The 13226-nt window shown below is 42.4% G+C and overlaps 1 protein-coding gene across 1 annotated transcript in view; it reads left to right on the top strand.

Moving 5' to 3' along the window:
• Positions 1-229: 229 nt before the first annotated feature.
• LOC129647589 (adhesion G-protein coupled receptor F2-like) overlaps positions 230-13226 on the top strand; it is a 28218-nt gene continuing 15221 nt past the window's right edge. Inside the window, exons 1-6 of the mRNA XM_055574667.1 lie at positions 230-553; positions 1841-1914; positions 5796-5902; positions 9177-9219; positions 10670-10821; positions 12565-12795. Of these exons, the coding sequence (XP_055430642.1) occupies positions 5825-5902; positions 9177-9219; positions 10670-10821; positions 12565-12795 (504 nt within the window). The 5' untranslated portion in view covers positions 230-553; positions 1841-1914; positions 5796-5824. The remainder of the gene's footprint in view (positions 554-1840; positions 1915-5795; positions 5903-9176; positions 9220-10669; positions 10822-12564; positions 12796-13226) is intronic.

Genomic DNA, 13226 nt, shown 5'->3' with positions numbered 1-13226 from the left:
AGAAGAGAGTGAGTGTTTTGAAAACAATGACATAATTTGAAAAATAGCTAAAATAGGAAATAATGGCTTTGGCTTATCAACAGATATTCTCAGATGCAGCAGTTTAGGACTCAATTTGCATTTCTGTTGGAGGAATACATTGGACACCTATTATTATTATTGCATTATTAATCATTTTGCCTGGATAAACCCTCACCCCACCCACACTTTTCTAGAAACTGCCTACGTCTTCTGTGTTTACTGCACAAGGAGCTGAAAGATGGGCCTGGCCACAGCTGATTGGATTAGGGGAGGGCAGCTAACCCAAGCTGGGTAGACCAGCCCTCACCCCAGGAATCTTCAGGAAGGAAAGATTAAGAGGATTCTCCACTCAAAGATCTTCATTTCAGAAGTTTGAGAAGATACATTCCAGCAAGACCTAAGTGAACATAGAGAAAAGGCACAGAGAACAAGAAAGAATGTGACACCTAAGGGAGCACGGGAGGAGTAGTGTCTCTTTTCAGAAACTCAGAGTTGAACAGGACGGACATATTGTTTCAGGTTTAGGAGTTAGGTGATGCCTTGTTTCCATATTGGGTTGTTGTTTGTTTTAAACTCCTCACTATTTAAAAAATATAATTTTATTTTTTTTTATTTAATTTTTGGCTGTGCTGGGTCTTTGTTGCTGCGAGGGCTACTCTCTGTTGCAGTGCTCAGGCTTCTCAGTGCAGTGGCTTCTCTTGTCGAGGAGCCCCAGCTCTAGGGCGAGAGGACGTCAGTCGTTGCAGTTCGTGGGCTCCGTAACTGCAGCTCCCCCGGCTCTAGAGCATGGGCTCAATAGCTGTGGCACAGGCTGAGTTGCTCTGCAGCATGTGGGATCTTCCCAGATCAGGGAGCAAGCTCGTGTCTCCTGCATTGGCAGGCGGATTCTTTACCACTGAACCACCAGGGAAGCCCCTCCACATTTTTTTAAAAATTTCTAAAGATCTATTTGGAAACATTCTCCTCTTTCTATTTATATTAGAAAATATTCATGATTTCCATACGTATGAGTTGTGAACAGCTATTTTCATATATGTATAATATAAATGAGAGAATACCAAATGTCAAATAAGATGGAGCTAAAGTTCACAAAGATAACCCATGAGGCTGTTGCATCCTATTGACTGATGTCCCATTACTATTATAAAATTATACATGTATATATATAAAACACTGCTACCTCATACTAATATATTATCAAAGCTTTTCATAAACGTTTTTAATATTTGTGTAATATTCCTTTATATAGATTTATCAGAATTTACTATGCACTGTATTATTATTTGACAGTTACGTGTGCAGTCAGTCGTGTCTGACTCTTTGTGACCCCATGGACTGTAGCCTGCTGGGCTCCTCTGTCCATGTAACTTTCCAGGGAAGAATACTGAAGTGGGTTGCCACTTCTCACTCCATGGGATCTCCCCGACCCAGGGATGGGACCCCAGTGTCTCGCGTCTCCTGCATTGGCAGCCGGATTCTTTACCATTAGTGCCACCTACTATATATTATCCAAGCGTGATCAGCAAACTTACATAATCATGCTTTTTTCTGTACTTCAAGTTACTTCTATATGATGGAGTCCCAGAAGTGCTTCAATGCCACAATAGTTTGGGTTTACCTAGTTACTTCGTCTTCTTTTCCAAATTTTGTATGTGTTTATGATCTCTTGAATTTATCTCAGCTGCCTCTGTCAGAGTAAATTCTCTCTTTGGTTTTGTGGTGACTCATGAGGCTGGTGGTTCTTGGGGTACACCTTTACCAAGTGCCTGCAGAGACGCCATCGACCCATGTTCCTGCCTGTTTGCTGTTTACCTTTCAGGTGTGAGTAATTCATTACTCATCATGGCTGGAAATCTGCATGCATAAAGAGAAAAACATCCAATTCAAAAGGAGGTTAGTGAAGTTTGCCAAGGCTCAGGGGAACCAATGAAATTGATGGAAAGTTAAAAAAACTGGGCATCTGGAGAAAACAGAGGACTACATAAACATATCAGAGGAGGTAGTTCTGTGGCTATGGTTGGGATCATAGAGGGTCATCCCTGTGCCCAAGAATTTGGACCATTGACCAGGGCCAGTGCCTTTACTTCCTACTGTTGGAGAGGTTTAGTTCAGTTCAATTGCTCAGTTGTGTCTGACTCTTTGCCACCCCATGGACTGAAGCACTCCAGGCTTCCCTATCCATCACCAACTCCTGGAACTTGCTCAAACTCATGTCCATTGAGTTGGTGATGCTATCCAACCATCTCATCCTCTGTCATTCCCTTTTCCTTCTGCCTTCAATCTTTCCCAGCATCAGGGTCTTTTCCAATGAGTCAGTTCTTTGTATCAGGTGGCCAAAGTTGGAGAGATTGCCTCTGGGAAATTCCTGTTAGAATGTCACTTACCTGGGATGATTAAATCACAAACCATTAATATTCACTTTCGCATTATTGGTAGTCAGACTGACTGAAGGTAGTTCCTTCTTGGCAGTCAGAAGAATTCCAAATGGCTAAGATCCGAGAAAGGAGCTCATTGATGTGGCAAAGTTTGCTTCAGAGTAAGGAAGGAGCTTTGTCCAAGGACAGAGATTTTTAGACCGGAGTCAAAGTGAGACCCTGAGCATCTGGGCACAGTATGGAGATGACTCAGGATGAAGACTGAAGGAATTCTGAAGGAAATTCTACTTAGTTTGTATGTTTCTAACAGATTATTTAAACCTAGATCTCTCTATTTATCATCTATCTCTGACATCACTATTTCCATCTGTCTCTCTATATCTATGTGTATAATTTTTTTTACTGAGAGATAGAGATAGTGATCAGTTCTTTTACGTCTCCAATGAGTACAGGAAGGAGGACAGGGACAGATTGATGTAGTTTAAAAAGCCCTTGATCAGGAGTCAAAGAATCTGGTTTTTCCAGTAACTTGGAGTATGATCTTGGAAAAGCCACCTTCTGTCTGGACAATTTCCTCTTTGATAAAAAAGGGAAAATGGCAACTTTTTTGTTTACCGCATAAAATTTTATGAGGTCAAGGTGAAAGTTATATGTGAAATGTTCTGAAGGAATTAACTCCATACAAAGATCAGCTCTTTCTTATATCAGAAAAGACATGTGACATACTGAAAAAAATTGCAGATCTGGGTTTAAATCTTAGCTAGGCCACTTAGTAACTATGAGGTTAGCCAGGGTCAACTTTTAGCCCCTTAATTTAAAAAAAAAAAAATTGTGGCAATCACTCAGTTACTTAGAACTACCCAAAGACATTACAAGAGTGAATGTAAATATAGTGTCAGACACATAGTAATAGACAGTGTCTATTTGTTTTACCAATCTCTTTCCTTTCATAGTGTCTGCATTTAGGCAGGAGGAGGGGATTGGTCATTGACTAGGGGTGAAAGAGTACGATGTCTACAGGATAGACGCTATGGAATCTTCCACCCCTGAGATCATCTGAAGTGTATTCCCACAGTCTGTCTGGGAACTTACATAGTGTTTTGTGGATCTCACTAGAAGCCTCAACAATTCACCTCGAAACCTAATTATGCAAGTAGGAGCCGCAGACTCAGCTGACCAGGCTGGTGATTGAAATACTCCTGGGTGTCTGATCAAAATATGTCTGGAGTTTTCTTGACTCTTGTTTGTGTTTGCCATGATTGCTATTCCAATACTTTCTTTTTTCCTAGTCAAGATTTAAGGGTTAAAGTTGTAGAGTCCCTCCCACCCCCAATCATTCTATAGAGTTGCTCTGGTCTCTATGACTTGTGTGTGTGAGTGTGTTTAAATTAAACAGATGTTTGTTTCCGATGGAGCCATATGCAAAGCACATGCCAGGGTGCAGCACATGTTTTCTTTCTGCCTGTTTTGTCTTTGTCACTCAACCTATGGCTTTGGGGGATGGAGGAATTTGACATAAAGATAGGAAGAAATATTTCAGAATTGAATTGCTAACAAATTTGGGAATTGCTTTGCGGAATCTGAAACTTGGGGACACTTCCTGTCACGTCTACTTATCTTGCTTTGGCTTCAAGGTCCGGAGATCTCCAGGGAGCAAACCCCAGCCAAGTTGCCACCCAGTGGGTGGTGCTTCAAGAGTGCCATTAGACTGCGACTTCCCGAGATGTTGAGGGGACACGGAAAGTAGTCATCCTTGCTGTCATTGTTTAATTTCTATTTAGGACACCATTGTTTAATTTCTGTTAAGGCATTACTTGGAGACGGGAAGCTCATTTTATGTTTGTTGAGAAAAGCAGGGGTGGGGGCGGTGGGGGAAGGGATATTTAGGGAGTTTGGATTGACATGTACACACTGCTGAATTTAAAATGGATAACCAACAAGGACCTACTGGATAGCACAGGGAACTACTATGTAACAACTTAAATAGGAAAGTGAAGTGAAATGAAGTTGCTCAGTCGTGTCCGACTCTTTGCGACCCCATGGACTGTAGCCTACCAGGCTTCTCCATCCATGGGATTTCCAGGCAAGGGTACTGGAGTGGGTTGCCATTTCCTTCTCCAGGGGATCTTCCTGACTCAGGAATTAAATAGGAAAAGAATTTGAAAAAAGAATATATATATATATATATTTATATATGTGTGTGTGTGTGTGTTTAACTGACTCATTTTGCTGTACATCTGAAACTAACACAATATTGTAAACCAACTACAGTTCAATTAAAAGAATTCTTTTTAATTAAAGGAGAATAAAATACTATAGGACCTTCAGAAAACTGTTAATGATGGTCTGAAACAGACACTGCAAAATATTTTAAATAATCATTGGATTTCAGTGTAACTTCAGCTAGACAATCATTTCAATGCAGCAAACATGATTTTAAAATGTAATTTGCCTAGTCTTTAAAATAATGGCGTTGTTTTCTATAGAATTATGCATAGCTGGGATAAAGACTATTTCTTTTTCACCAAAAAATGGTCAGTCAGTATCAACCATTGTAAAAGCTCCTGGCCTTTGTTGATGACATCCTAGTCTTCTCCTTCTTTATCTAAAAGCAAAGAAACACCTCACAAAGAATATCTTACTCAGGGATGAAAAATATTGAAGTTATTAAAATTTATATCTATATAGCATGGACTCTGATGCAAATCCTCAGTTCTTCCTGTCTCCCTTCTCTCCCTCCCACCTTTCTTCTTTCTTATGGAATTTTCTATGTCCCCATCATGTGTCCAGCATGGTTCTAGATGCTAAGAAATCATTTTAGTTTTGACATCAGTTTTGGCAGAAATAACAATACCAGGGCATGTCTAAGATCCGTTTTGAAGAAGCTGCTACCTACCTATGAAAATACAGCTCCAGAGTTAGGTGGAAATGAGGGACCATAGGTCAAGCCTGGTGCTTACTCTCCTTCAAAAGTGATTCTAATCTGAGTTTGCACGTGGGAATGCCAGCTCACCTTCCACTCTAGCCACCCACAGCTTTCTCAGCCCTGCCTAACCCAGCGAGTGCACCATCCTTCCTGCTCCCCAAATATGGGCTGGATATGTCACACCCCAGTAAGCAGATGCCTTTGGAGGGATTCCCATGCTAGGTGTTACATGCAAGACAACAGCAGAACCTGAAGGTTATCACGGCGATTGCCTGTACCTCCAGGGCCAGCTGGTGCGCACACCTGCGGCATCCTGGTAAGGTCTAGGGAGACCACAGGGACCCCACCTCTGAAGCGGTGGAGCCCAAGCAGACAGCGCTAAGGACAGAACCCAGTCTCAGGCTGACTGGTTCTGCATGGAACATTGAAAGCTTCAGATTGGAGACATTTTGCCTTTTCGTTTGTTCTTCTAGTAGCCAGAAAGGCAACTGTGCTGAAGACGATGACTCAGATGCTTTTGCTCTTGCTGTACAGCTTCGTGTTTCTTTTGGCCACAGAGTCCTGCAGGACGTTATGCCAGGTGAGAAGAGGGAGGTGGGAGGATGAACTGGTGGGGAGACCAAATGGAAACTAGAACCCGTGAGTTAGCCAGCCCATCTGAGCTGAAGGGTATGTAGAAGAAGGGGTGAAAGTGAAAGTTGCTCAGCTGTGTCTGACTCTTTGTGACCCCAGGGATCAAACCCAGGTCTCCCACATTGCCAGCGGATTCTTTACCAGCTGAGCCACAAGGGAAGCCCAAGAACACTGGAGTGGGTAGCCTATCTCTTCTCCAAGGGATCTTCCCGACCCAGGAATTGAACTGGGGTCTCCTGCATTGCAGGCAGATTCTTTACCAACTGAGCCATGAGGGAAGCCCGAAGATGGGGTAAAATGCTCCAACCGGAAGAAACTTCAACTACAGGTCACCAAAACCCATTTTAGTCAATAGCTGCCAATTATTTTCCCATCTGCTTTTTCCATAATTTCCTGAGATGCAAAGGGGTTTGAATGATGTAAGGGTAATCAACTCTTCTTCCCATATCCTTTGATGGTGAAGCTTTCAGTGGCTGGTAAACAGGGTAGTGCCTCTTCCTTAAAGGTGCCTGAGAACGTGGAGGCTGGGAGGGGTGTGACCTTGACTGTGTGTGTGTTAGTTAAGTCGTGTCTGACTCTTTGCAACCCCATGGTAGCTTGCTAAGCTCCTCTGTCCATGGAATTCTCCAGGCAAGAATACTGGAGTAGGTTGTCATTTCCTTCTCCACGGGATCTTCCTGACCCAGGAATTGAACCTGGGTCTCCTGCATTGCAGGCAGATTCTTTACCATCCGAACTGTAGGGAAGTCTCCAACCTTGACTGGGAGATGGTTAATGGCATTGAATGAGCAGGATTTAGGAATGGTCCCGGCACTGTGAAACACTGTCCCACCCAAAATGGCATCTCCTTCGAGAAGCCTGATGGTGAACACCACCAATGGGCAGGAAGGAGCAGTGAGCACCTTGGTCAGGTGGCAGCCTGGATGGGAGGGGGTTTGGGGGAGAGTGAACACATGTATATGTATAACTGAGCCCCTTTGCTGTTTGCCTGAAACTGTCGCAGCATGGTTAATCAGTTATAATCCAATATAAAATAAAAAGCTAAAGAATTCTTTCTAGAAGTTTCCAAATAATATTCACTCTGTAAATAATGTGCCCCTGGATGGGAATTTTCTCCATGACTCCCCTCCCCCTAATACTGAGTTACAGCCCAGTTTCTTGGAAAACTTAGAAACCCCCTCAGAAAGGCCTTTTCCAGGAGGCACCCAACCCCACAGTTCTGTACTATTTCCTCTTCATTTCCTCATCCACACTCTTCCACAAGACAGAACTTGGAGGCTGAGCATGGGAGGCTGCCTTTGTTTTCTTGATTATTGGGGACTCACCTTACCAGAAATGTTCCATCCTTTTCTTCTCAATTTACAAGTTACTGGGGGCTGAGCTTTTTTGGGGTGCTATCTGTCTTCCAACCTCTCTCAGGCAGTTCTGAGGGTTTAACAGGTGATGGGTTTGCAAGTGTCTTGTTCGCAGTATTAGTCTGAGGATTGTTGCCGTGTGTGTGTGTGTTAGTTGCTCAGTTGTGTCTGACTCTTTGCGACCCCATGGACTGTAGCCTGCCAAGCTGCTCTGTCCATGGATTGTTACTATCTGAAGCTTAAGTGGCCCAGATCGGATACCACCCTAGAAATGAAGAGATCAGGTGGAGTTGTATACATGGACTTTGGCAGATTAACTGGAAGTGAATCAGTTCCTTCACTTAAGAAGACAGTTTCCAGAATTCTTTGTAAATAACATGCCATTGCCTTCTGCCTTCCTATCTGACTAGCAGGATGTGACCTCATTGGAGTCTGTTTAATGGGCCAAGTGTTATCCAGAATTGTTCATTTTGAAGTGCTTTATTATGGTGCATTGGAGATCATGATCCACTCAAGATGGGCCGAGGGCATCTTGAAATGTTTGCACGTCCATGCATCTATTTATTTATTTATTTGGTTGGCACCGAGTGGCGTGTGAGATCTCGGTTCCCTGACCAGAGGTCAAACCTGTGTCCCCTACATTGGAAGCATGGAGTCTTAACCACTGGACCTTCAGGGCAGTCCCTCCAGTAATAAATTAATAACAATATTTTTATAAATAAACTGCCAACATTTCTTCCCTACATTTTTTGGCTGCATACTTACATGTCAATAATTTTGTAGTTTTTTTCTATAACAAAAATAGAAAGATGATTCAGTTTTACCTTTAAAATTGATGATCAGATTTTTTTTCATTCTTATTGCTAGTTAAAAAAAATACCTTTCAGCTTCTCAATTCATTGTTAATAATGTCATGTAAACATCTAAGAAAGACTGTTGTCAAATTTGGGGAAACCAAATTTTTCTCATATGTTAGTTGCAAGGTATCTATCTTGAGCACACATGATTTTCTTGTTCTATGACAAATTGTCAATACTCTGAGAATGAATGCCTCTTATATGTTGATGTCCTCCTTGTAATGCAGATATGACTGCAAACTACATAAATATATGCTATTGAATCCAAACTAAACATATACCCAACTCAACTTCTACCCCAAACAGCTACATCCTTCGAGTGCTCTCCAAAATAAGGGAGAATGTAAAGGAAGGGGAGTTGGAAAAAGAAAAAAAAAGGACTGAACAGATGATGGCTAAACTATTTTGCTTCTGAAAATTTAATCAAACATATGATAATGATGGAGCTTCCCTGGTGCCTCAGGGGTAAATAATCTGCCTGCCAATGAAGGAGACGTGAGTTTGATCCCTGGGTTAGGAAGATCCCCTGGAGAAGGAAATGGCAACCCACTCCAATATGCTTGCCTGGGAAATCCCATGGCCAGAGGAGCCTGGCGGGCTACAGTCCATGGAGTCGCAGAGTTGGACATGAATTAGCAGCTAAACAACAACAACAATGATCATGTGAACACGTTGCTACACTCTCTTTCAGCACATAGAAGGGGCCCATGCAAGCAAGGGGTTCTGCACCTCAACCTTCATTAATTTCCAGTAAGCCCACATCTGCCCAGGGTGTATTTCCTAGATAGAAAGCAGATCATTCTTCCTGGAGTGGAAGGAGTTCTCCTGCTGAATAGCCGTGGAAAGACATTTGTTCAGGCTGAGGGGAAATGGGACCATGGAGACAAATTCATGGTCTTAGATTTAGTGGCACGCTGGCGTCAGAGCTGAGTCAGATGTGGTGAAAGTGAATCACTGGCTGCACATTTTAGTGACTGCTTCTGACCTGAGTTTTAATTTTCCTTCCTAGGCTTCCAGCAAGAGCAAGGAGCAGGTGCCTACCAGGCCACACGGTATGTTGGCAGCAGATACTAACAGTTGGCTGTGTTCCTATCCATCTGTTGTAACGCAGAGCTCTTCTCAGCCCTCTGTCTCATGGCGTGGTAGATGGCACACCTCGATGGCCTGTATCTGAATTTTATTTTACTCTTCTCATCTTAAATTGTACCTTTGACCCCTGCTCCCTTCTTGCTCCATCCTGGTCTGAGAGTTCTTTGCCATAAATCCTTTGGATTGAACCAACTCAAAATAGAGCAGTAGCTATGGGGGATCTATAAGACCCTGTTGATGACATAACTCCTTGTAAAGTTCTGGAGCTAAGAAATTTCTTTTTTTGTATAATAGTTTTTAAAATTTAAAAATTTTTTAATTGAAGGATAATTGCTTTACAGTATTTTGTGGTTTTCTGTCATACATCAACAAGAATCAGCCATAGGTACACCCATGTCCCCTCCCTTCTGAACCTTCCTCCCATCTCCCTCCCCATCCTATCCCTCTAGATTGTCACAGAGCCCCGGTTTGAGTTTCCTGAGTCATACAGCAAATTTCCACTGGCTATCTATTTCACATATGGTATTGTAAGTTTCCATGTTACCCTCTCCGTGCATCTCATCCTCTCCCTCCTCCCCTCCCCCCATGTCCATAGGTTGGTTCTCTATCTCTGTTTCTCCACTGCTGCCCTGAAGATAAATTCATCAGCACCATCTTTTTAGATTCCATATATATGTGTCAGTGTATGATATTTATATTTCTCTTTCTGACTTACTTCCCTCTGTATAATAGGCTCTAGGTTCTCTCACCTCATTAGCATTGACTCAAATGTGTTCCTTTTTATGGCTGTGTAATATTCCATTGTGTATATGTACCACAGCTCCTTTATCCATTCATCTGTCGATGGATATCTAGGTTGCTTCCATGTTCTAGCTATTGTAAATAGTGCTGCAATGAACATTGGGGAACATGTGTCTTTTTCAGTTTTGGTTTCCTCAGGGTATATGTCTAGAAGTGGGATTGCTGGGTCATATGTGGTTTTATTCCTAGCTTTTTAAGAAATTGGAGCTGAGAAATTTCTTAGAGGATATCAGGCATGCTGGCTTCCAAACTGTATTCTTGGGGAGCTGCAGGCATGAGGCATGTTTAGGGGGTTCCTATGGGGTGAGAGAGGGAGCTAGTGGACTGAACTGTGGGCTCTTCTCTCTTATTCATTTCAGCTGGGATGGTACCATTTTTATCTATTTTAAACCTTAGAGTTCAGGATACTAGTTTGTTGGAATTAATAGGAGGTTGTCACTGAAATAGAGGATGATCCCTGATCTATTTCAATCGTCCTGCACTTTACAAAGAAAAGACACCAGATGTCCCTAGGACTGATGTGCCTTAACTGTGTGGACACCGTGATAACTGGCCCATGTGGTCCAGAGCCCAGACCTCTCCATCCGATGCTGACACCTTTTCTTTTCTCAGGTGAATGCCATGGCGCTTGTGTGGACAATTCCTACTGCAGCCAACCTTGCCTTCCAGACACTCCAGGGGATATGGGGTTTTTATGCAGGCAAAAGAAATGGCACAAAGTCACTGAGTCCTGCCGCACTCTCACTGCCTTCAACATCTTCGAGGTAATATCCTTTCTCCCACCTGCAAAGTGGAGCCCCAGACTAGCAGTGCAGCACAATTGACAATAGTCAAGGCATGGAAGCAACCTAAACATCCATCAGCAGCGGGATGGATAAAGAAGTTGTGGTATATATATACAATGGAATATTGTATATATATATGTATATTCAGCCATAAAATATATATATATTCAGCCGTAAAAATGAATGAAATTGGATCATTTGTAGTCATGTGGTTGGACCTAGAAACTGTCATACAGAGTGAAGTAAGCCCGAAAGAGAAAAGCAAATATTGTATATTTAATGCATATATATGGAACCTAGAAAAATGGTACAGATGAACCTATTAGTAGGGGAGGAATGAGAGATACAGACATAGAGAATGGACATGTGGCTATGGCAGGAGAGAGGAGGGTGGAATGAACTGGGAAAGTATCATTGACATATATACACTACCATGTATAAAATAGACAGCTAGTGGGAAGCTGTTATATAGCACAGGGAGCTCAGCTTACTGCTCTGTGATGACCTAGAGGGGTGGGATGGGGGTGGGTGGGAAGGAGACTCAAGAGGGTAAAGATGTATGTATACATATGGCTGATTCATTTGGTTGTGCAGCAAAAACTAATACAACATTGTAAAGCAATTATACTCCAATTAAAAAATAACAAATTAGCAATGCATGGAGCACTCAATAAGGGGAAAGTAGACATGAGGCTGTGTGGTTGGTAAGTGTGTTTGTACCTGTCCAATAAATCTATCAGTTCCAATAAAACTATATTTACCAAAAATTAGGCCATTTTTGGCGATAAGGAGAAGGCAATGGCACCCCACTCCAGTACTCTTGCCTGGAAAATCCCATGGACGGAGGAGCCTGGAAGGCTGCAGTCCATGGGGTCGCTGAGGGTTGGACACAACTGAGCGACTTCACTTTCACTTTCATGCATTGGAGAAGGAAATGGCAACTGACTCCAGTGTTCTTGCCTGGAGAATCCCAGGGACAGAGGAGCCTGGTGGGCTGCCGTCTATGGGGTCTCACAGAGTAGGACATGACTGAAGTGACTTAGCAGCAGCAGCAACCTGGTGACTATTGCCATAGCCTGGTGATCCAGTGGCTAAGATACTGCACTCTTAGTGCTGAGAGCCTGGGTTTGATTCCTTATGTAACTAAGATCCCACAAGCCATGCAGCATGCCCTGCCCCACCTCTCACCCCAAATCAGGTGATTATCCTGGGGCCATACTTTGCCCTGCTTGCTCTCAAGGGTGAGACTCAAGCCAGAATCCATGGGAGATCTATCAATACTTTCAGTCCTTCTCTATGGATGTTCCAACGGATTCATCCAAATTCAGCTCAGAATTTCTATTTTAAAAATAAGCTCATATCTCATGCTTTGCCCCTCAAGAATAGTAGAAATAAGCTTAGAGGGCACTAGAAATCTACCTACAGAATGAACATGCAGCATACATACATAGAAGAAGTCAGAAGAGGTGTACTAAAGACCACAGTTGCTATTTGGGGCAGGAAGCAGGTGGCTGGCAAGGCAGGGCTTTCCTTTTCTGTTGAAACACCGTGGTATTGGGCAGGTTATTCACAGCGAGTATGAGCTTGAGAATGTAAAATACAAAAACATTATGCAATATACAATCGTGTAATCAGACTGTCCTAAATTTTAGTAAAACTCCTTTTCTATTTAAAACAAAAGGAACATTAAAAAACTTTTTGTTGTTTTTTGCCATTTCTTAGGCAGATTCAAATTCTGTTCAAACATTTGGAGGATCAAAAATAAGTGAATATACCAAGAAGCCTGAGACTATTACAGATTTGTTAATGGAAAAGTGTCCACAGAATCTGTCCTGTGTGATCAGGAACATTCAGAAGTCTCCTCGGATTCCGGGAAACATCGCTTTGATTGTGCAACTCTTACACAACATCTCCACTGTGCCAATGGTGGATGTTGATGAAGCAAAGATGAAGGTGAGTGGTGGTGAGGATGTGGTAGAGAATCATCTGATAGAAAAGGAATGCAGGTAAGCTGGATACTGTGTGAGCTTATGGGGGTCTGAGAACTGTGTTTTTCATCGCAATATCTCCAGTGCTTAGCACAGCAAGTATTTAGTAAATCGTCATTGATAAGTGAATGAAGAGCTAATGAATAGAAGAATGAAAAAGTGAAAACATTCAATCAACAAACATTTAGAGAGACCACTTATGGGGTGTGGATCAAACCCCAGGGTACATTTCCAGTATCTATTTGGCTACTGAAAACTAAGAACCACGGTAGATCCGCAGAGAGAAAGAGACTTTTTTTACTTTCATTTGGAGTCTGAACAGGTTGCAAAAAAGGAAAATAACTGAGTGCAAAGAAAACAATCATACATATCTGCCTCAGGAATATAAAATGGAAC

The sequence above is a fragment of the Bubalus kerabau genome, chromosome 3 (genome assembly GCF_029407905.1).
Source record: "Bubalus kerabau isolate K-KA32 ecotype Philippines breed swamp buffalo chromosome 3, PCC_UOA_SB_1v2, whole genome shotgun sequence".
Lineage (NCBI taxonomy): Eukaryota > Metazoa > Chordata > Mammalia > Artiodactyla > Bovidae > Bubalus > Bubalus kerabau.
Note: the sequence above shows the minus strand (reverse complement) of the source record. Positions and strands in the feature narration are given on the sequence as shown.